This window comes from Beta vulgaris, chromosome 5 (genome assembly GCF_026745355.1).
Source record: "Beta vulgaris subsp. vulgaris cultivar EL10 chromosome 5, EL10.2, whole genome shotgun sequence".
NCBI classification, from domain to species: Eukaryota; Viridiplantae; Streptophyta; class Magnoliopsida; order Caryophyllales; family Amaranthaceae; genus Beta; species Beta vulgaris.
The window spans coordinates 6328132-6351941 of NC_079206.1; the positions used below are offsets into that span (position 1 = coordinate 6328132).

A 23810-nucleotide genomic window follows, 5' to 3' on the forward strand; every position below is an offset into this window, starting at 1 on the left:
AACCCACCAAGTTTATCAAAGCCAGGCAAGTCAGATCCTTCATTTGGAAGAACATCATTACAAGATTCGGTATTCCACAGTGCATTGTGTTTGACCATGGCACTCAATTCGACTGCGACACCATCAAAGACTACTGTGCTGAATTCAAGATCAAGTTCGCGAGCGCTGCGGTATGCCACCCTCAGAGCAATGGCCAAGCTGAAGCGGCTAAAAAAAAAAAAAGAGAAATATTTCTTTCTGATATACTGATTTGTTAAGGAAAATCTATATACTTTCAGTAAGAACATGAAAAATAAAACTTTTCCCCCAAACCTCTTGTTTTTGGTAATGAATAATAACATTGGAATACACCCAATTTACACCTGTTAGATTGTTAATCCTAACAATAATAACATAATACTTCAAGCCATCTGTACTACGAGGAATATTTTCATATATAGTAATAGTATTCAGGAAATAGAAGTGCCAAATATTCCTCGTAGTACAGATGGCTTGAAGTATTATGTTAGTAATGTTAGTAAATCACAAAATTCCCCAGGCTTTGTGAGTAATACATAAACGGATAGGTGGATAAGAAAGTGTAGAATCAACAGCTAGATAAACATTTGAGTTTGATGTAACTGAAAATTGTATTGATCACCAAGAGGTACAAAATTATTGACAGTGATATAACTTGACCCATACTAAATACAGCAAGACACCTGCGATTCTTCTGGTATCAGAACCACATTCTTTCTTTGCAATGGTAATTATGATATGATACAGGCGGGGTTAGCGTGAGAAACAGATTGCTAGACAATCGCACGCATCTTAAATGTATGAGTGCATTTTCCAAGGACTAATGACACACGATTTACACATTAAGAAAAAGAATGAATTATCAAGATGAACAGTTTCATGCTAGACATCTATATCTCAAGGTCATCTAACGATAATTCACTTGCTGATAGCAGCTTCAATTTCTGCACAAAATTAAATGATATGTCAGTGTTACTGATAAGTAATGACAAGCTTGTTCTGCGTTCGGTTCTCATAAGGAATATATGGGCAGGGAAGGGGGTGGGGTGGGATTCACATAAGTGTCCTTTACTCCTCCCTGTGGCTTGCGGCCTGTGAAGATGTGTACATAAGTTATGATCATTAATGCAAAAACTAGCATCTATTTGACTATTTGCTTGCAACTTCACAGTGACAGGGGATGAACTACAGAACCACAACCTGAATACAGCCTCAAGAACACTAATGAATACACTAATTCAGGAAATGGAGAGTACTTGTTACTGACAAGCCACTGCATTGGTGCCTTAGGCAAGTTTAGACATAGGGGTACCCGTTGACACAATTTACCCATATCTGTGTATAGCATCCAAATCAGAAAAGGTCTCAAACAAACAATATATAACATGTATAGCTTGCTCCGATATTTCCTAGAAGACAAAACATAAAATATAAAAACCCTTAACAAGGATCTGTGTGATTTACCGTGATGAATTGTGGGGGATCGTCGATACTAGATGAACCTAAAATGATTTCCCTGTTCAACTTTGTTGAAAGCTTGTAACAAGTTCGCATCTGTAAGGAGCCATAAGGTTCAAAAAAATAAATCAAATGCACTGAAAGAGCTGTTCTCCAAAAACAAAAATGCAAGTAAGTTCCACTTACCTCTGACCTAGTAGCACCACCTACAATAAATACAAATATACGCTTTCCCATCTTCTTAAAATCACTAGAGGCGTGTCTCAGAATAGAATCACTGCAGAAACAAAAACGAAAAAAGATTCCCAAATTTAATTTCCAAAGAACACACCAGAGGGTGCGGTGCACCATGTGCAATGGATACATGAATTGAGTATTTTAGTATCTTACAAGAAGACTATAAGCATTGTGGACAACCGCAGAAAAAAATTGACAAAGAAGAGTTACTAAAAGGGGAGATGAAAATGAAGATAAAAGAAATAATGAACAAATAGATTTAGTAATCCGACAAAAACACATGGCAGCACTGGAAGACATAGCTAGACAACAAGCATCCAGTGCTCTTGATATGTTATGTACACCACTGTTCTCCACGGCACATGGATAATGATAAGTACAAATTGCAAAAATTACCACTCCATTATATGTTATATACACCAATGTTGAGGTTGAGTTGAGGTTGAGGTGGTGGAATAGTGGCATCACTTCCCACCTCATATTCCTAAGGTCTAGGGATCAAACCTCATTATAGGTTATGTACACCACTGTTATGTACAGCACATGGAACCATGATGCGTACCTGTTATGTACAGCACATGGAACCATGATGCGTACCATTGTTACATGGAACCATGATGCATATCATTGTTACATGGAACGCAGAACGTTCCGGAACGTGGTACGGAAACGGGAACGCAACCTCTAGAGTAAACCAGATGGACTCCTAGACCACGTACCACGTACCACGTTCCATGTTCTGCGTTCCAGAACGCGTCCCCAGGAACGTGGAACGTGGCCACATACCACGTTCCCGGTATCAATGATGCATACAAATTGCAACAAATTACCACTCCTTTATTTAAGTTTTACTGACTTGCCTATTTAAAATAGTAATGTCGGATCTTGTTAGATCCGTTGTAATGTTTATTTTCACAATATCGACTTCTCATAATTTTTACTAATACACACGAAAGATTATTTTAGGTCAAAATTATACATTACAGACCATGCAGATTTTAAACGAGTAGAATTCAAGGATAGAGGGAATATTTCTTTAAAAAGGCTACGTCTTACCTCGAATACCCATCATCAGAATTACGAGGTCTAGAAGCCCATGTCGGAGTCCGTCTTGACCTCATAGAATGTGCAACTGGGGTCTCGGTATATTGAATTGCAGCAGGATGCGAAGTTCCATGAAATGTAGGACTTGGGTCATTCATACACGGGTATTCGTTCTTAGGAAGTTCACCTTTACAAAGTTTTTCAACAAGCTCCTAAAAAAATAAATTGCGTCAATCCCCCTCGATCCAAAAAGAAACAACAGACAGATTAGATGAAACACAAGGACATTCCAAATTCATAGTATGAAACAGAGACCTAAAAACCATCATGTCATCTGCTCATAAAGCCAATTTATTAATAAATTTTTCAAAAAGAATAAATAATTAAAGATTCCACCCTCTTTTTTCTCCCCATTATTTCAAATTGTCATAGAATACCATCTTAAACTCCAAATAGTATTATAGCAGTATTAGATAGAACAATTCAATCATCAAACTAATAAAAATTACATAAACCACCTCTTAACATTAATTACTTATTAAAATTTAGATAACTCTACATTAGCATTTTATATCATAAGACTTTGACATAAAATAACTAAAACAAGCCAACTTAATTATCAGATATAAAAAAATTCCCCAAACATCAGACGAGACATGAATATTTGCTTTTGATTTTCCAGCATCGCCAGCAGCCATGAGAGATTAAGGTCCAGCTGGTGGTGATGACGATGACGATGACGATGGTGATGATGATGATGATGATGATGATGATGAGAGAGAGAGGGGGGGGCAGCAGAGGGTTATGTTCGGGATGGGGGGAGGGGAGAGTTTTTTTTTCCTAAGACGAGTCCGGATTAAAATTAGGACTACTTTTAGTATTAAACTAGTTCATTTTGCCCGGGCGATGCCTCGGGTCAATTACAATAAACAAATATGTTACTGTTTTTTATTTCATAATTTATTTTGCTACTTTTCGTATTTTTTGTCCATTAAGAAATTGAAAAATTCACGTCACGACGTGATAAGTAAAAAAATTTGAAAGCTTTGAGTTTGAAAACAATACCTTAAAAGGAATTTTGTAATAAGAGAATATGACATCAATATCTCTTGTAAGTTACGTAATAAGAGTGTTATAGATGTACTCCCTCCGTTGTTTTTAATTGCTACTCCCTCCGTTGTTTTTAATTGCTATTTTCTCCTCCTTTACCACCCATGTCATTCACTTTTTAATATTTTAACCCACTCTTTTGTTTTTCTCTCACTTTTCAATTTCTCTCTCCACCTTTTCAGTTTCTCTCTCATACTTCTGTACTTCCTCCTTGGTTCTCCCCCAAAAGTGAAGTGAGTAAATTAAAATGAAACGGAGGGAGTACATTTTCTTTAAATGGTTGTTTCTTTTTAATTGTTACATTTTCCTTATTTGGAGTACTTGGCCCACCATAAAGTAATACTTTTATATTTGTTCTTCTCTTTTTCCACCCAAAAATACTACTTTTTCACCTTTTCTCATTATTTTACATTAAATGGATAAAAAAGTACACTCCAAAAAGCTTGAAAATGACATTGCATAAATTGTTGTGCATACAACAATGTAGCAATTAAAAAGAAAAGACGAATGGGGTATATACTTGTTAAGTCTTTTTAGTTAACGATAATTATTACAAGATTTTATCATATTTTATTTGAAATATTAAACAACAAAGTCATAGTGTATTGATGGTTAAACTCTTACTTTTCATTTCAAAGGTCACGTGTTCAATACCTTGCACTTACACATTTTTTTAAAAGTGAGGAGTCCACATGAACATAAAGCGTTTGCATTAGAAATTTGAGGAGATTGTCACGTGGCACATAGGTTTTTTTTTGCACGCCTTTTAATATATTTGTATAGATTTGGGTTTTTTAGTTAATTGGATAACTAATGATGAAGGGTGGCTTTGAATATATACTTAAGAGTTAAGGGTGGTTTTAAACGATTATTCGGGATTTGACCTCCATTTATGGGTTGTTTTATACTTCCTCATTTTACTTTTACTTGCAACATTGGAAGGGGGGGGGGGGGGGGGGATGATCCAAGGGGAGGATAGAAAGAGAAATAATAATCGGGACCCATATGATGAAGAGATAGATAGAGAGAACTCAATGCCAAAAGTAGTAGTGTTCTAAGTAATTTGAGATTGTCATAAAAAGGAAGTGTTATAAGTAATTTGAGATTGTCATAAGAAGGAAGTGTTGTAAGTAATTTGAGATTGTCATAAGAAGTGTTGCAAGTAGAAGTAAACAAAGTATAAAATTTTCAGTTATGGGTGGTTTGAAAAAGGAAGGAATATAATTAGTTGAGAATCTAGATTTGCCTTTTTCTTACAGTGGCTTTATTCTCTTTGATAGCAAGCATCTTTAAGGTCATTGATGGATAAGTAGATCAGTATATGTAGGTGGTGCTTCACTTTTCAATGAGCACCGAGTACAGACTCTGAGCACCTCTAAAAGGTGTTCATACATACATACTTCATTCACATTCAGCACTTAGTGCTAGGGAAACATTGTACCCTTATTGTAAAACAAATATATATACCCCACGAACTCAAAGATACCCATGTTGCAACACTTGACCAGTAACCACTGACCAGAATAATCCTCAAATAACACAGGCTGAAAAAGATTACAAAGAAAGCAAACAGGTTTCGTTTCCTGGTTTGGCGAGGAAAAAGATATGCAGTACCTTACTGCATAAGCAAATTGTCCAACTCAAGAAAATTAACGATGCAGTCTGTTTCTTCTTGATACCACATGATTATTACATACCTCAATCATTGGGTAAAACCGAGATAACTGCCATGCTGTTTCTTCTCCGACACGTTCCTTCCTGACTCCATGCTTTTTCTAATTGCAGCAGGAATTAAGTGAGAGGAGAGGTCATAGCCAAAAGGTAAGAGTAAAGCAATGTCACAGTGATGGCACACCTTATTATCAAATTTCAAGGCAAAAGCTCCAAGAGAACTTTTCTTTGTTTCAGGGGGTGTGCCGAGCAATTTCATGTTCTTAACTGCATTTGTGTCATCTGATGACAATCCTGCCAGCTGAACCAAACAAGAATAGAATATAGTGAATTAAAGCAACAAGTGAAAGCCTAGATTCATGATAGAGCAGACTCCGAGTTAAATTTACAACTACACAAAAATCATTTCTCCGCCATATGAATCAAACTAATTTTACTTCACTTAATCCGTTTACTCTTCTCTAACTTGGTAGAAACCCGATGAAAGAGAAGTTATCACTTGTAAACAAGAAATATGTACAAGTAAATAAGGTAAATTCATGGAAGCGTTTACATTTAGGTAGGAAGGAGGTGAGAAAAGTCTATATGCTCAAAGTGTGTTAAAATTTATGCAAAACATGAAAGTATGTATAGCATGCAATATTGCAATCAGTGGTGGAAGATACACCTGAATTTAATTTTCACTTCTAGTGAAATGGCAATGATGGTCAAAAGATCTCCGGAAAAATGCTCGTGTTCTTTACAATTTCAGTGAAAAAAGTGAACATGGTGGTGCCTGATGTGACCAGTACAGTGGAAGATGGCCACACTTTTTCTCTACGTTTTTCTTAATCTAGTGTGAGTAGTAGGTGACTAGGTGAGGTGGACCTCACCCCGACCAGTGCAGCATTTATCCCCAACCAGAGCGACATTGAATTGACCCCCCCCCCCTTCTTTTCCAATTACAAGATTGTGTGGGTGAAGTAATGATTGCTTCTTTTTTCAATTGCTCGTATTTACTTTATTCTGTGCTTTACAGAGAAAAATCAGAACACAAAAGCGGAAAAAGATAGTACAGGTACGCCTTGCGTGAGTAGTGCATGCCTTCACTTTGCATCTAGGGTCCATAAACCCTGTGCACGTCGCATATTTCAAAACTAACAACAGAGCTAGGCATGTATGATAGAGAAGGAAGGTGAAGTAGTCCATGGATTCCAGTGAAATTGACAGCATACGAGTGTGATCGGAAGAAGAGGGGAAATTAAATTTATTTTCCACGGCTTTCTGTAGCTTAGAATGTTCTAATTCATTAGGAAACTTGTAAATTGGAATCTGAAATATGAAACTAGAGGATAAAACTCAGAAAGATGGTATATTTGTTTAACAAAACGCACCCTAAAACTATTCCGGCACCAGCACAAACAATTACCTGCATCAATTTTGAACCTTTGTCACCCTCAAATTTATCAGGGTAAACAGCAGCATATACCATCAATACCCGCAACTTATTTTCACGGCTCACATCCTGCAAGAGAGTTTTTACAATGTAAGACCAATATTATATCAAAAGTTATAATAACAGCAAAACCCCTACCTCATGCAGCCTGAAAAAGTTGATGACCTCTTTAGTTCCAGCATCACCGAAGACAAGGTCCTGCTCCAGTTGACCAATCTCTTTAAGTTTTTGATCCCTAATAATACGATTAATTTTTCCAGCTATCTGTAGGACCAAAAGCAAGCAAGCATAAAGCACCATGGCAAAAGTACTAAACTTAAACAGATGTTAGTAACGTGATGGCTTTCCTTGCATGTTAATGGGTTAGAATTTGAAATGAAAGAAAACCGGAATTCCAATCTGAGAAAGATTTCATAAACATCCGTGTAATATTATTTGGTGCAAATAGTTTGTTTAGACTTTAGACTTAAAATTATTGAACAAAAAGTTCAGTGTAAGAACCTTTGGACTTACTCCCTCCGTTTTTTTAATTGCTACATTGGTTATGCATAAGATTTAGGCAATATCACTTTCAAATTTTTTGGAAGGTACTTTTTGACCCATTTAATGCAAATAATGGGGAAAAGGAGAAAAACAAATATAATAGTGTTATTCTTTGGTGGGCCAAGTACCCCAAATAAGGAAAGTTCAAACAATGTTGCAATTAAAAAGAAACCATCTAAGGAAAATTTAGCAATTAAAAAAACGGAGGGAGTATAAATTACGTTACATTGAGTTATAGACGAGAAACTGTGAAAAAGTAAAGTTGTGAAAATATGTCAAAGCCTTCTAATAATAGTATTTTGTTTTCCTATCCACAAACTTTCCTTGACAATTGATGAAAAATTGGTGGGAATGGGAAGCCGAGGAAACCTAAAACAAGAGATATCTAAAGTTGATATATTGATACGCATGCTTCCTCTTCTATAAACACTAGAAAAAATGGAAAATTGTGTGGTGCGCTCGCTTATTGATATTCTATTACCACATATAAGTTAACGAGCAAGTGATTGCTTGTCTACAGTTTCCCCTTGTTTTACTTTTCCATAAAAGGGCAGTTCCCAGATAGGGAAAATTCCTAAAACTGAGTTACCATGTCATACCTAATGAATGATGCAACAATACACATCTATTTCAAGCATTTGGCAGGGGGAGAGCAAGAGGTGTAAACGGCAGGAACCATTGCAGTAAAAAAGGCTACTGACACCATAGACTTGGTTACCCTTAATAGCCTGGAATAGCTAGACCTCACATAAGCACCATTGCAATGCCATCTTGATCACACCTCAGTGAATCAATAAATTTTGGTACTGTAAGGGTATAAAAACCTTGAACTCCAAATTTGACCATATAATTTAACTAGTACTGTGTGTGTCTCTCTCTCTCTCTCTCTCTCTCTCTCTCTCTCTCTCTGTGTTTATATATATATATATATATGACTAGAGATAGTAAGTCAAAATTGTGAGTTTACAAATGTTTGTAATTTTAGAAAATAGAGGAAGTATAACTTGGCGCTTGCTCATCAGAAAAAAATTACCTCAACATGCAGTGAAAGCTTTTCAATTTGTTCACTATATTGTGGCAAAGCCTGAACCATTTTTTGCAGCTCACGTGTTGACAATTCACCACTTTCTCTGTGACATATATAAAGCTTAAGAGTAAACAAGCATATTAAGGAAATCTTTAGAAGCAGGCTGGAAGCACCTAAAACTTACCTAGATATCTAAAAGTAACTTTAACTAGAAGTGGGCTTACAAGTTATAATGTGAGCAAGCAGACAGGACATTGCAATTACTTTCCACTATTGGGGTCTTTTCGTATATCAAATATTATCTGCAATAGAATACAAACGCCTATATCTAAATGAACAGTCTTCAACCCCATCCCCCAAAAGAGGCCTCTTTCCCACCACAATGGACGTTCCACTTAAAAGCTAGCATAAACATCCAAATAAAATGTAACTGTATAACGCGGTAGATACTTATTGACTCACTGGCATAAATTCGCCTTTTAGTGATTTATTCATCAACCTCAAATTCTGCCAAATCTTATCATATTATCAGCAACAATTCCTTTCACCAATTGATTATTACAAGCTAGAAACAGAGCTTCCAGAATCAGTACATGTTTTCCATGACTATTAACAGCTCAGCTGACCAACTTCTGCAAACAAAAACCTGCTGGTCTAATGTTCATTTAGCAAGTGAAGACTGAGTCTCATTTTATCATTAGATACAAATTTTGGAATTTTATACTGTTGTTGTATTGGCATTTCCTAGAGTACACATGCATAATGAGAAAGACTTTGAAGCCATGTAACATAGAGCACATATCAAGTAGACAAGATCCCTGAGAATCACTCAGGACAAGACTATGGTAACCATACTACTATCATCATAATAATAATGCATCTCAACTTACATACTACCTTACAAATATATACAAAGAGGAAATACAGACTGAATGGATAGCAAACCTTGAACTATGATGGATTTGAGCTGCTTTATTCTTTGTCACAAAGTTGGTCATTTTCTCATGTAGCCGTTCACTAGCCTGACATCACAGATTGAGGTCAGCAACCATTCACATGCTTTAAGAGAGATATATATTAAGGATAGAACGCACATCAGCAATATGTAAATGTCGAAGCTCAAACCAGATAGGATCATGCTCCTCCAAAAGGACCTCCTTTTTCTCTGGAGGCCCTCCAGTGTTGCTTGGAACCTGAAATGGAAGACTCTTTAGATATATATACATATATAGGTAAACAATGAAGCATAAGAAAAAGTAAGTATTATAATCACAAGGGACTATGAACATTGAAAATCTATAACGCACCTCATAGATATACTTATTTCCCTCCAAGTTCAATAGATCACGGCACATGGCATCATAAGTCCACTCATGTATGACAGGAGCAATCTGAATAATTAAAAGTGGAAGACACACTCAACATGTAAAAAGTAACAGCTATTGCATCTAGCATGTAATCAAGCAACCCCCATTCAAATACCTGATCAACAGATCGGTCTAGAACGAGCAACTCACAAGTTTCTGTCTGGGGGAAGTTAGCGATGCTAGTCTTATATTTTGTCAGATAGTTCCAGATTCCAGCCGCTAACTTTGTAGGAACCAAATCACGATAGGTAGTCATTGTATTGGCATCAAGAGACTTGGCAGCACGATACCGAACAAAAGGAAGCTCCTAAGGCAATACAGTATGAGTTTTGATGAAATTTTAATATATTCTGGACCATAAACAGGATGATGTACGTACCCTCATGGAAGCAAATGCTGTTGCAGCTCGAGCAGCCATCATATTTAAACATGCGTCAGCTTTACGATGATTCTCATCATCTCCAAAGAGCTCATCCAAAGACATTTCATTATCAGTAACAAAACCCTTGAGACAGGCACAAACTAGACTCAGGTTCCATTAAAGAGGAAAAAAAATCAATACCAAGGAGCTTTACCCCCAAAAAAAACAAAAAAAAAGGGAGAAAAAAGAGACACCAAAGAGATGACATTCAGGATCCATAAACTGGAGACAACAAACAGATAAGAACTAGCATGCTCTAAAGCATGAAAGGAAGTTCATCATTTGAGACACTGCTGTTATAAGCTAACTAACAAGTACCAGACACTAAGATCCACAAGAATGCAACAGATTCTTCATTCTTGGAGACCACTGTAAATAAGCCTTTACCCCCTCTTACAAGGGGATAAGTAGCAATAGTAACAACAAAAATATATGAGCCTTTAATCCAAAAAGTATAATATGTCAAAATTTTATTTCTGGTGGTCGTCCACATAACTTATTTGCCTCCGAGAGCTAACACTCCCACACCTAAATTCTTCATAACATTTCTTGACACCCTCTGTCCAAGTCATCCTTGGCTTCACAGACTTTTTCTCAAATCTTCCATATCCCAAATTTCCACTACCCTAACCGGGGCACCATCTAGTCAAAGCCTTACATGCCTGAACTACCATGTTCAGTTCTCTTTTCTCTTCTCCCAATATTTGGAACTTCAAGTCTTTAACCCTCTTTCATATGTCTTCATTCTTAATTCTCTCTCTTATTGTGTTGCTACTCATCCATCTCAATATGCACATCTCTCCTGCCCCGATCATCCTATATGATCCTTCATAAATTCCCAAACACTTATCAACTCGAACCCATACAATAATGTTGGTCTTAGATGTCCTTTTGAATTTTCCTTTTAACCTTAGAGGTACACTAGGGTAGCATAAGAACCTCAGTTGTCCCTGTCCATTTAAGCCACCTTGCCAAAATTATGCAGAGTCACGTCTTCGTCGATGTTACCATTCCTCTATAAGTTCAGCCTAAAGTGCTTAAACACTCGAATGGAAAACTCTTTCCCATCTAATGTTACTAAATCCTCGACTGACTCCTCTAAATTACCCTAAAGGAAATCCATTCTCTAACTTAGCCTAAACCCCCCCTGGAATTGTTATGTTTGCCTCCATCGCCTCAAGGTAGCATTAACCCCATCTAGTCTCGTCCACCAACACAACGTCATCACCACTGTATTACATCCTAAATAGGTCATGCTATCTCATATGTCATTAATGGACTTAAAGCATATTCCTGATTTAGTCCTATCGAACTAACAAAATCCACTATTACTTCTCAACAGATCTTGACATTTGTGTACAATTGCAATACAAAAAGCATTCACACACGCACGCGCGCGCCCACGGCAAAAGCTAAGACAAACATATTGATGAGATCACAACTTGCTTGGCTACAAATATGTGAATAAGAAACCAAATAATCGTTGATGATTGCTCTAACAAAAAAAAAATGGCTTACTCCTTTAAAAATACAGAGACAAGGAGGGAGGGAGGGAGAGAGAGAGAGAGAAGAAGTCACATCAATAACAAATATAAAAAAGTTGTTCAAGAATTCAACATTATTCACCTGTCTATCAATAGCAAAATACTCCAAATTCATCTGCACTCAAAACCAGAAGAAGTATTTTATTATCAATTATATAAATTTAAACCAAAAAAAATCAATCCAAAACCTATCAAATAAAAGACAACCTCACTCAATGCGCCTATCCGGGGCAAAACTGTACTGTCCTTCTTGATATGACTGACCAATTCTCTAGCAACAGGTGAACTAAAAAAAACAAAAGCTCTGGCCCCAGCACGAAAGGGTAAGAAAACAAAAGTTTACGTTAGGTTAAAAAAAGAAACTAAATCGAAGCATTTACATTCATGGTTAAAAATTAAAGAATTCATTCTTAAGATTTAAGAATAAGAAGCCAGTTGTAAAGAATACCACTTACTTCTTGTATAAAGGCTTTTTCCCAGCCATATCGGACAAAAACATGACAACACTGCAATTGACACAGAAAAAAAAAATGGCAAAAGTTGAGAGGAGATGCATATTCCACTTCATAATGTTCTCAGACGATATGGGAAAAAGATAATCAGAATTCATAAAAAGTAAAAACCTAATAGCATCATGGAGTGTAAAGGGCAGGAGATAATCAGAAAACATGCAACCTAGCCACTTATGACATTTTATGCATATCAATGACACAGAATACTAGAGAACCATACTAATACTGTAAAACAAATATTTTAAGCAAGCATGTAACAAAGAAAAACCACAGGATTTTGGAAAAGTCAAAAAGAGTAGCTTGCACTCAAGAAACCATTTATGTTAATAATCATGTCAATGAAACTTTACACAGTAAAAGAAACCGAAAAATTGACATTAGGCATTAAAATGGTTGCCTCTACTATCAAACAGGTTGTTTCCAACTGACCCTTAACACGACAGGTAAAAGGACCGGATGCTACTTCACCACTGAGCAAGAAACCCCATTCAAACTGAACAAAATCCCTTTTGTGTGTACATTTACACGAAATTATCTGGGTATGGCAGAGGACATAGGTGTGAACCAGGAAAGAAAACAGACACGCATGACTCAATAACAAAGATACCTTCTTTTCTGTGTATTAAGTCTCATACAGGCATCCATCAATTTCTCCAATCAGCCAGGAACACACAGTAAGATTGACAGCGTCCGAATCCCCCACCCCCCAAAATGGAATCTTTGGGTCATCAATCAACAAGAAGGATGAGAAAAAGTTTATGACTTTCATTCCATTCAAGTCAGGCAATGCTTCTGATGGTATGAACTACACCGCCAGTAAGTAGCTGGAGAAAAGGGCAACATTGTTTCACACTTAAAGGGACAAGGTGGAGGAGAAAGTCAAGCAAGGAAAGAACGCAGAACAGAAAAAACGATGGGGGCCTACTCAAAATCTCAGACAAGATTATCAAGTAGTTCAAGGCTGTTAAAAAGTTTATTCCGCATTTCTACGTCTACGTTTATCATTTTAAGATGTACACACTACACACATACTTATTTCATCTTCTTCTTCTGATAATTTTAGTTATCGATTATTGAGGAAAACAATTTACATTAATAAGAAATCACATTAATATTACCTGAACATTGCCTCTAATTGGAAATAATTGAAGCACATGGTTCTCAAAGGTGAAACTTCACCAACCTTCACTTTATAATTTTGCTAATATATATTGAAAGTTCTTGCCACCACAGTATGGTTGAGTTGCTAGTACCACTCACCTCACTTGCCCCACGTCAAAGGTTTGGAGGTTGGCATGGGAACTTTGGGGATGAGACTACCTTATCCTCCTCCCCCCTTCCTCAACCTCAAGCTGCCTAGGGCTTAATTGGGTTAGGGGAACCGTGGCAAAGGGGCCCAAGTCCAATTTCATTACCACAAAAAAAAAGTAAAAACTATCATATGGGATCTTGTTAGCTTAGAAAAAAGTGTTAGTACATAAAGATATCAAAGGTCATAGTTGTGCTTTTGGACCATGAGAAAGGAAGTATTTCATTTACTTTAAAAAAAAAGGCATATAAGAAGCTTAGGGCACCCTTCTCTTAGGGGGTCAAGTATTTCAAGTATTTAGAAAGAGAGCTAATATATATATATATATATATATATATATTAGTTTTTAGTTTTTATATTTCCCAAGTCAGACACTTAAATCCATACTCGGGCTTTACGCAAATGTCTCTCTGGACATCAAAGGTTGCGAAGTCACTTAAGATAGTCCACTATAATCCAGAAGTTAAACAGTAGTGATCTGCTAGCAACGGATAGTGCTATAAGAATATAGATCAGTTCCAAGTTTTCAAGAAAATACACTTGAATACTTTGTGCAACTACCATTTTGCACAATTGGTCTTATCGAACCTTCAGCTAGATTCATGAGCTTCTGCTTAGAAGCAAGAAACAACATATATTTGGGCCTTTGGCTGCTATTTTATAGCCCAAGTGATGATCCTTCCAAGCAATTCGACTGAAGAGTAAGGTGGCAGGGACCTTATCTCAGTGCAAGAATCAGGAGATATAAACACCTAGAGTGCAAGAAATACCAAATTTAACTTAGCCAAATATCCAGCATCATTGACATACAGTTCTCACACATTTTCTCTTCCTGAAAAGACTCTGGATCCAGAATCCCAGTCACGAAAATTTCTTATATATCTGCCTAAAAAAAGGAACCAACAACCGGAATTCACTAGCTTCAAATATTTCTATGATTTGACCATGTCATTCAGGAATCAGACTTTGAACTTAACATTAAAAGTTATCCTCGCATAAAAGTGACAGACAGAGCAACTAAACAATAAAATTTGCAGTAATCTTATCACTGCAAACATGACGCAAAGTTTATGCTCACCAAAGGTTACTGCAGAAAGAAACTAACCAGAAAATATTACAAACAAGTAAACAACAATAGAGTATGAAGGGTATGAGATAAAAATTTAAAATTAGCAACATGACTGACGAGAATGATGAAAGAGAATATGAGCAGTACTTCTCCTTGGATGGCTGGATATAGTATATAGCATCCATTGTGGGTAATGGTTGTCTTCTTTTATATATGTCTTCCACCACTGTTTCACCAAAGAAACAAGAAAGTTCAGATTAAAGAGAAATATGATATTCATAAAAAAGCCTAAAGAGTACTGCATAAGCTCCAAGGTGTCAATCAAGCAAAAAGTTAAAGCCACAAGAGCTCCCAAATGTATTAGGAGTATTAGCATCTCCACAAATCCCCCTAAAGCCCCTTTTACCAGCTCTACAAATCCAAAGGTATTTGATGGCGTTTCTGGTCAGGAACACTGCCAATCACGTGCTCTAAAGAAGAATGAGCAAGCCACTATCCCAGTAAACCATAAACCCATGATAGAGAGCTAAAAAGAGCACTGCCTCAAAAGATCTACTCCCAAAAACCAACAAATTCATCACTCGAGATGGTCATAGTAATATGACAAACCCAAAACTCTCCAGAGTCAATGCCCACCATATGAAACATACTGAGAAACTGCAAGATAAAATATTAAACTACTTTCAAATTTCGTACTTGGAGAGCATAAAACATCGAATGAATCAATGCTAGCATGTCGCTAATCAGATGCGTGTTAGTCAATGTTGATTCTACAAAGATTTATAGAGAAATTTAAAAAAAAAAAAACATTTGAGTTATTAGAGCTTAAAAATTCCAGATAGTTACATGATTAAAATATTTACACTTAGAAAACAACATAAGGAAGTAAAAGTAAAAAGATCTGTAAAACAAACTGTCTGCTTGAAAAAGGTAAAGGAAGAATAGGACCATAGAAAGCAAAGATCCACACTTCTCGACTCTAGGTTTACTTTATGAAATATTTTCATGTCTGAAAATCTCTCCCACACAAAGAAGGCAGAAATAAGAACATAATGTAAGTTGAAGAAAGAAGTGGGGAAACTAACTGAAAAAGGAACATCCTCTCCCAAGTCACGTCTGGAATATTTGCCACCAACCTGTTTCTAAATTTTATTTAACCAGGAGCAAATAAGAATGACACCCCAAACATGATATTTCCAAGCCAATACATGGGTACACGAACAATATACCCACTTCACTTTAGTCCATATTAACTTCCAGTGATGCTAACATAATACTTTGCTGTCTTGACATGCTGCAGGTTGCACATCAATGCCTAATTTACAGGAACTACCCATTTCATTGACGGCTATATTGACTTTGAAAGGCTAAAGGTCGCTTCACACAATTACTTTATCATCACCATCATTCAAAAGCACCTACCAAATCTGTTGTCTACGAATCAGAAACCACATGGTCCTAATTAACACCTCAAAAGAAACTTAAGCTTAGACATAAAATGTAAGCACAACTCAAATTAGAGAATACTCCCATATAAACAATATATTTGATGGACTAAATCTACATGGAGATTAAAGGGTTTGAAGTAAGCATAGCAATGATCTAAAACATAAAGGTATCTTAATAGCAAAGATGGAATCCGTGAGATAGATCAAAACGCCATCCCCATGTTGCTCATGTAAAACCTAATCCAATCATCCTTATCCAATGAAATATGATCCTAGAGACCAGACTGTTTCGTGTCCTTCTTTACCCTTTTCGTTAGTGTCGCCTTTGGTCTCCCTCCACTTATTTTAATATCTCCACTATTTCAACCTCCTTTACCGGATATTGTGTCCCCTGATGTTGGCATTGGACATATCCAGACTACCTGAGGCGAATCCCTTTATATTATCCTTCATGGTGTCTACCAAGATCGCTTTCCTTTAACTTCATTGTAAATTTTCTCTCTTCTTGCGTGTACCTTTCACCTATAGAGGCACGATGCATAAACGGAATGCATACTTGGTAATATTCATAACATCATGATAAATGTCTTCATACAGCCAGATATAGAACCCAAAAACTTAAAAGTAACAACAGTCACTCTTGAAAATTTCCCCTTCCACGAGTTCCGTCTAGCTTTGCAATATCTTCTCAATTTAAATCTTACTCAACCTTGATGCTTGTGAGTCCATTGATTGTTTCCGAAGTTTTCACTTATAGATAACATCTCCCTGCCAAAAATGTACATCGTGGCACCAAATCTTGCCTGAAGCTTGTCAACTTGTCCATAACAATTTCAAAAGCAAAGGACTTGGTGAGCATCTTAGATAACCCAATATAAAATACTGAAAAAATTGACACCTGTTTTCACATTTCTTATCACATTTAATTCCCACCAAAGTACAACTAGTGGCACCCATCACAAGCCCTCTCAATATCTATGTAAAAATTGTGCATAATTATTTTCTTTATAATTTTGCTCCATGAGTTATGTAAAGGTAGATGGCTTCCATAGCTGATATCGGAGAGTAAATCCAAATTAGATTTTTGTCAACTTTACCCCATTCCTCCACACCTTTTCTTATATAACTTCATAGTGTAAAACATTAGTTTTAATATTTACAGCTCAATCAAACGAATAATTTAGCACATCACATTCTTTCTAGTGAATTGGCTCTAAAATGTTTTTCCTCCATTCCTTAAAATTTTGTTGGTTCTATTAATCATGTCAAAGAGGTCATTTAACCATTTCACACCAGCCTGCATCCTTGCCTATATATAGTCATACTTCAATATAAAGTCCATCCGCAACAAATACATTATATTCATCCTCTTTAATGCCATACCTAGTTCTATTCTTTATATACTACACATATACTTCCTCTATGTTCTTCTTAAAAATTACTATATTTTAAATTTCATGCTCTCGAGCGCACAATTTTTACCATTTTATCTTTAATAGTCTATTAGCTAAAATTATGAAAGTTTGATAATTGAAAATATACATTAAGTAACACTTTACCTACTAAGTACTAACATTTGTTTTTATATATTTTTGGAAAAGCAGGATAACTACATAGTCAAAGTTAGTGTATGAATAGTGCACAAGTCAAAGTATTGCAAATGCGAGAAAGAGGGGGGGGGAAATGATAAAGGTAGTAGTATTTTATAGATTCATGTATTCTAATGTGCAACTTCACCTCCATATACTCTTAACCTACTCATCCTAAACAATCACTCTATGATGTTCTAACATTCATAGATTTTACCACACAAAGATCTCTATTTTTCATCCCTCTATCTTGCCATCTTGTACACATCTTTATCCTCATATATATATATATATATATATATATATATATATATATATATATATATAATATATATATATATATATATACATATATGTATACATATATGTATATGTATACATATATGTAATATGTATACATATATGTATATATGTATACATATATGTATATATGTATACATATATGTATATATGTATACATATATGTATATATGTATACATATATGTATATATGTATACATATATGTATATATGTATGTATATATGTATATATGTATACATATATATGTATACATATTACATATATGTATACATATATATATATATATATATATATATGTATACATAATTATATATATATATATAATATTAATATATTATATGTATACATATATATATATATATATATATGTATACATATATACATATATATATATATACCTTCACTTTTGCATTCCAAACCACTTCCTTTGCTTTTGTTCTTGCATTCTTGTGATTCCTAATATCCTCTTCACTCTACATTTTTCCATCTTCAAGAAGTACTCAAGTTCCTCTAATCATGATATATTTCCTTACATTTCTTCCGAGTGGTCCAAGTGGCATCAAGATCTACATCTAATAACCAACTTATTAACTACATTGTAATAAATAGTGGTACATTTCTACCATGAAGCCTCATCTTTCTTAGACTTAGTTGGATGCACGCTTCAAAATCTTGTCTGTTGTGTGAAAGATTTTCACTGAGTGTGACCTCATTAAATCTAGCCTCGTAATAAAATATCAAATGTAGTGTCTTCCAATCTGCTTCGATTTCTCATATTTGGTGATAAGATTAGGTAATACCATAGCAAATGACAAACCCAAACTCCCCTACCTCACTCCTGCCTCCATAACCAAATAATTCTCCACGTGCACTCTCTAAGTCAGGGTTGCTTGCCCCTAAGAGCTCATTCATATCCCAAAAGGCGATATCTCTTATTTATTAACATAATGGAACACATCATCTTCAATGTTCCTGAACTATTACTCCACATATTCCCCAAAGCCAACTTAGGTGCATAAATTACTTGTGTACTTCTAAGTCGAGATGAAAATTGAAGTTCAACCTTAAGATCCTGGCTGGTTTTGTTTAAACTTAGTGTTGGATTTACAATTCTGGTAAGCATTAATCTCCCCTCCATGTTATTTTTTTCCTTCCTTGATGTCTTCACCATTCTTCATGCGTCTTCATTTGAAGTTTATTTTTCCCCTTTTATTTCTATTTCTCTTCTTTCTTCATATCTCAAATACTCTTATTCTTTGGTAGTTGAGATCACTGAAAAAAGAGGTTTGAAGTTACATGAGTAACCAGTTGAAAAATAGGGCGTATTTCACATTCCTACCTTGTTGCTAGATCTCTTTTTACTTTCTTTTCATTTTGATTCTCTAAATTTTTTTTAATGATAGGATACAAACTCAAGAAAGAACAAAATCTTCGGTAACTGAGATCACCGAACAAAGAGGTTTGGGGTTACATGAGTAACAAGTTGAAAAATAGGACATGGGCAAATAGACTAAGGATCCACTCATTCTTTGATCTATCATTATATGGTTTGACTTTGACCTTTTATCTTTCTAATTCCTTTTCTCCAAAATGAAATGTATTTGTTTTAGCTTTTCATTTTCAATATTTAAAAATACAGAAACAAAACTATTTTTACAAAAACTAATTTGTAAAAATTTTGTACTTGTTTTCTTTTTCCAAAATACCTGTGAGTTATCAGAAACCATACATTACAATTTATTTTTAATTAAAAAGGTTTAACATGTGTTTTATTCAACAATTATTGATTAAAAATTTCATTAAAAAAATAATACAATAGTTTGCGCCAATAATACACCTCACGTGCGTAAGGTTCACGTGCACCTTCACCTTGTGTCTTGCACCCATCAATCAACCATCATTGCCTCATTGCTCCTTGCCTCATCAAAATTAAGATTTGGGTCCAAACATGAAGAGGTGACAAAGTATAAACTAATTATCACCTAACTAAAGCAAAACTCCTTATAACAGTGAATGAATAGTTCTCTTACTTAATTCACAAGGTCTTCATCATCATGAGAAAGAGGCAAACATACTTCTCGTCCCACAATCCATAATAATCCTGGCCTTCACTTTATAAAGTGAGGCCTCCAAGCAGATGGGAGGCATTATGCCCGCAAGGCAAAGGTGTGTGTATCAAATACATGGCATGCACCTTTTGTTCACAAATGCTTACAAATCACTTTTTGTAATTCCTCTTATACTTCGATTGCATTCCTCACTCGAAAGACTGCTATCACTTCCTCCTAGCTACGTCCTCTGTTTATAAGATAAGCATCCAATATTCCAATGTCTTCTCCGTAAAGAACATAGTTAGAACTCATATCAAGCTAATGGGATGCTGACCTTAATAGATTGGTCAAGGCATACAGGCCTTCTCCCTATATACATTACACATCATGCTGGATCTCCTTTTTCTTGAAAGGCAGCTCCCACCAGTATCCCATTCTGTTGGACAATTGGATCCCAAAAAGGCCTAACCTGATGGGATAAAGTTGCAAGATACCAATTACCAGTTACCAGTTACCAGTTACCACCCAGGAGAAATACTGATCACATATGCTAGAAAGGGCAAAAAGGTAATGTGCTCACTCATCTAGAAGGTAGACAGCAGGAAATAAAGAGGCAATGATTGGGAAAAGAGTATCCTGTAATTCCTGGTACAATCCCACAGGTGGTAGATTTAGCAGAGCAAAGAATAATATGTGGCTTGTAAGGAAAGGGGCTAGGGCAGTAGCTCAGTAGTATAAATAGAAGAATAGGTTGTAATGGGAGGGCAATGAGAAAATAATTCATGAGGTTGTAATGGAAAGCCTCACCTCTTGAAAGTGAGATTAGTTTGTATTGATTTGCTCACAGATTAATACATCCATATCCTAAGTTACTAGCTTAACCTTGTGTCTAATCTGAGTTCCTAGCAAAAATCCTTGACATTAATAGAATGATTCCTCTGGTGATCAAGGCATAGAGGCAGTTCCAACCAGTACACTCTGATTGGGCAATTGGAGCCCTGAAACCTCTTGTACTTCTAGTAAAAATGTCTGTTCTTATTAGCATCAGCTAACCAAATAGTTCTAGCACATACAATTTTTAACCAGTATGTTTTATCCGCACTAAGATAAATGCACTGACTGAACAATGCTTACTGCTATTTAGCATGCCATATGCAGGAGAAATAATAGTCGATAGCAAATTTAACTCATATTGAGGTTCAATCGGCCAACTCTTAATTGTGAAAGTCCTGAAGTGTAATATTTAGAAGTGATATCAACAGCTTGCCACTAAGGGAAATAGGGAAGCTTGAAGGTCTCATGGATTTCAGTTTTATCAAGAATACAGAACCTCGACAGAACTCATATGACATCAATTTAGAAGTCTGCCACTGATTCCTTCTGTAAAGATATCACACACTAACACCACCTCAATTAAACGATTGAAATTCATGAACCAGCAGAACTACAGAGTAATTAGAAAGAACTAAGATTAGGAAAAGCCTTGACGGTAACAGGATAGTAACAGCGCTATGAGACTCGTATTACAAATTCATGAGTCCATACAAATAAGCAAAACATCGGGTAGGAAAATTGCATAACTTCATGAGATTAGTTACAATAATACACGCGTAAAAAACAGAGTAGGGTTTGTGATTCTCACATGAGACTCCGGCACCAGTGATGTCTGCCATTTTGCAAGCATAAGACATTATCTTAACTGTAAATCTGTCCATGATGAGAACCTAAAAGTTAAGTCGCACGGGTCAGACAAAAACAAATGAGCCTCACAGAAAACTTCATTTATATGCCGCTTAAATGATAAGAGAAAAAATGTAACTAATATACGTAACAAGAAAGTAAAATGAAACTTTACAGGGGCCCTAAAAGGTTAATCAGAGTGAAGGTAACAAGGTTTAGTAATATATAATACAAACCCCTCACAACCTTGCCCAATAAGCAACGGTCCTATGTTGTCAGGATAAACCCAAAAAGACAACCTAATTGTCCATTCCAGTATAATTGAGCTTACTTCAAGAAAATCAATTTAGCAAGAGAAGAAAAAGTGGCACCATCAACATCAAATAAAATACAATAATACCTTCCAATTTGACCGGGAGTCCCCCTTCTTTGTTGATCCAAGCATTTCATGAAGCAATCCTAATTCAATCATAAGACAAAGGTGGGAGTGATATTTTTTTACTTTGAAAATAACAGATAATAAAACCATCTCTAATCCAAATTGATTGTATGCACCTTCACTTGATAAATTAGCATGACAGACTAGTCAGTTATCATTCAGATTTCATTTGTTTGTTATTCTTTTTTGTTTCCAATTTTCAGTTTTTCTAAAAAAAAAACAAAAATATGGAAACCCAAAAAAGTAGTTTCCAGTTTTGTTGTCAATTTTTCATAATTGACATGTTTAGTATAAGTATAACTAATGTTAAACCTCTTGTATTATATGACTTTTATATTTGTAAAACCAAAAACTAGAAACTAAAAGTGATTTCGATCAGGCCCTAACAAGTTGAATCAACTTGCAACTCGGAAATCAGTACAAAATGTCTCTAGTTAATTCCTTACATCCACAGCATTATAAACTTAAATACACCTTCTTACTTTTGATTAAATAAAACATTAGAATGCCGAGTAATCATAGACAGACCTACGAAAGATCATTTTCCAGCTTGACAAAAATGGCCTCTCATCCCCATACCATAACTAAATGTCACATCCAACATTAACACAACTCTTGATCTCTTCCCAAACTACTTCAAATAAAAAATCCAAACACCACAATGACTAACACTCGGGCAATATTATAGTTTTAACCACAATCGTTTATCCCAAAGTTCAAACAACATTTATCCATCAATACCATGGCATAGATAAGGCATCAACTCCAACTCACTTGAAAACTATGTTTATCCACAAATGCTTCCAACAACCATTCCAACCCTATCAAATCCAAAACAAAGTTGTTAACTTATTCAGAAATTTCACTAACCAACTCATCAAGCAGCTAAAAGCATACATTTCACAAAACACTCAAGTTCATCAATCAACACCACCAATGAAAACAAGTTACTCCTCCAGAAAATAAATTGTTCATATCCTTTACTCGATAGGCAAATCATTTCGCAAATCCAACAAAAATCCTATCCATTTGCAGCATTTATAACAAAATTTCAGCTTTTTCCTGAGTTCAGTAGTCCACATAAAAATTAATTCGCCAGTTGATTTCGATTCGAAAAAATAAACTAAAACCTTATTGAACAAAAAGAAAAAAGTAACAGTACAATGATAAGAGAAATCGACTTACGATCGCGAGTCATTTGTCGGAAGTACTTATAATCGCCGGCGTGCGAGGAGGTGTCTGAATCCATCGACATGATTAGAATTCTTCTGATTGAGGATAGAGATCAGGAATTCTGGGTAAAAATTTAGGGATTTGAGAAATTAGAAAGGGTTTGGTGAAGGTTTTTGAGAGAGAAAATTGGGGGGAAATTGAATTAATTAGGGTAAGCCGATAAGATGATCGGGAGAAATGGGTTGAGCAAATTGCCAACCGTTGAAGAGTGTGAGACCGACGGAGATTTGTAGGACGCGTTTGTAAATTGTAATGTTATTAATTAAGTATTGTTATTTGTTACAAGTTTTAGACGCCCAAATTG

The 23810-nt window shown here is 35.5% G+C and overlaps 1 protein-coding gene across 2 annotated transcripts; it reads right to left on the minus strand.

Annotated features, from left to right (window-relative positions):
- Nucleotides 1–610: 610 nt before the first annotated feature.
- LOC104892427 (SNARE-interacting protein KEULE) lies at nt 611–23784 on the minus strand. Of its 2 annotated transcripts, XM_010678357.4 has the most exons (21): nt 23459–23776; nt 22235–22293; nt 21797–21878; nt 14913–14991; nt 12331–12381; nt 12083–12179; nt 11958–11990; nt 10290–10415; nt 10026–10217; nt 9851–9934; nt 9638–9736; nt 9489–9565; nt 8550–8646; nt 7112–7237; nt 6947–7042; nt 5723–5839; nt 5565–5642; nt 2770–2969; nt 1663–1753; nt 1483–1572; nt 611–962 (listed from the first exon to the last, which is right to left on the minus strand). In XM_010678357.4, exons 1-21 carry the CDS (start codon nt 23526–23528, stop codon nt 909–911), a joined length of 1998 nt encoding a protein of 665 aa, XP_010676659.1. In that variant the 5' UTR covers nt 23529–23776; the 3' UTR covers nt 611–908. The 2 variants fall into 2 exon arrangements, with proteins under 2 accessions (XP_010676659.1, XP_057250901.1); XM_057394918.1 differs by lacking the exons at nt 611–962; nt 1483–1572; nt 1663–1753 and having other exon boundaries at nt 2830–2969; nt 5482–5642; nt 23459–23784.
- Nucleotides 23785–23810: the final 26 nt, after the last annotated feature.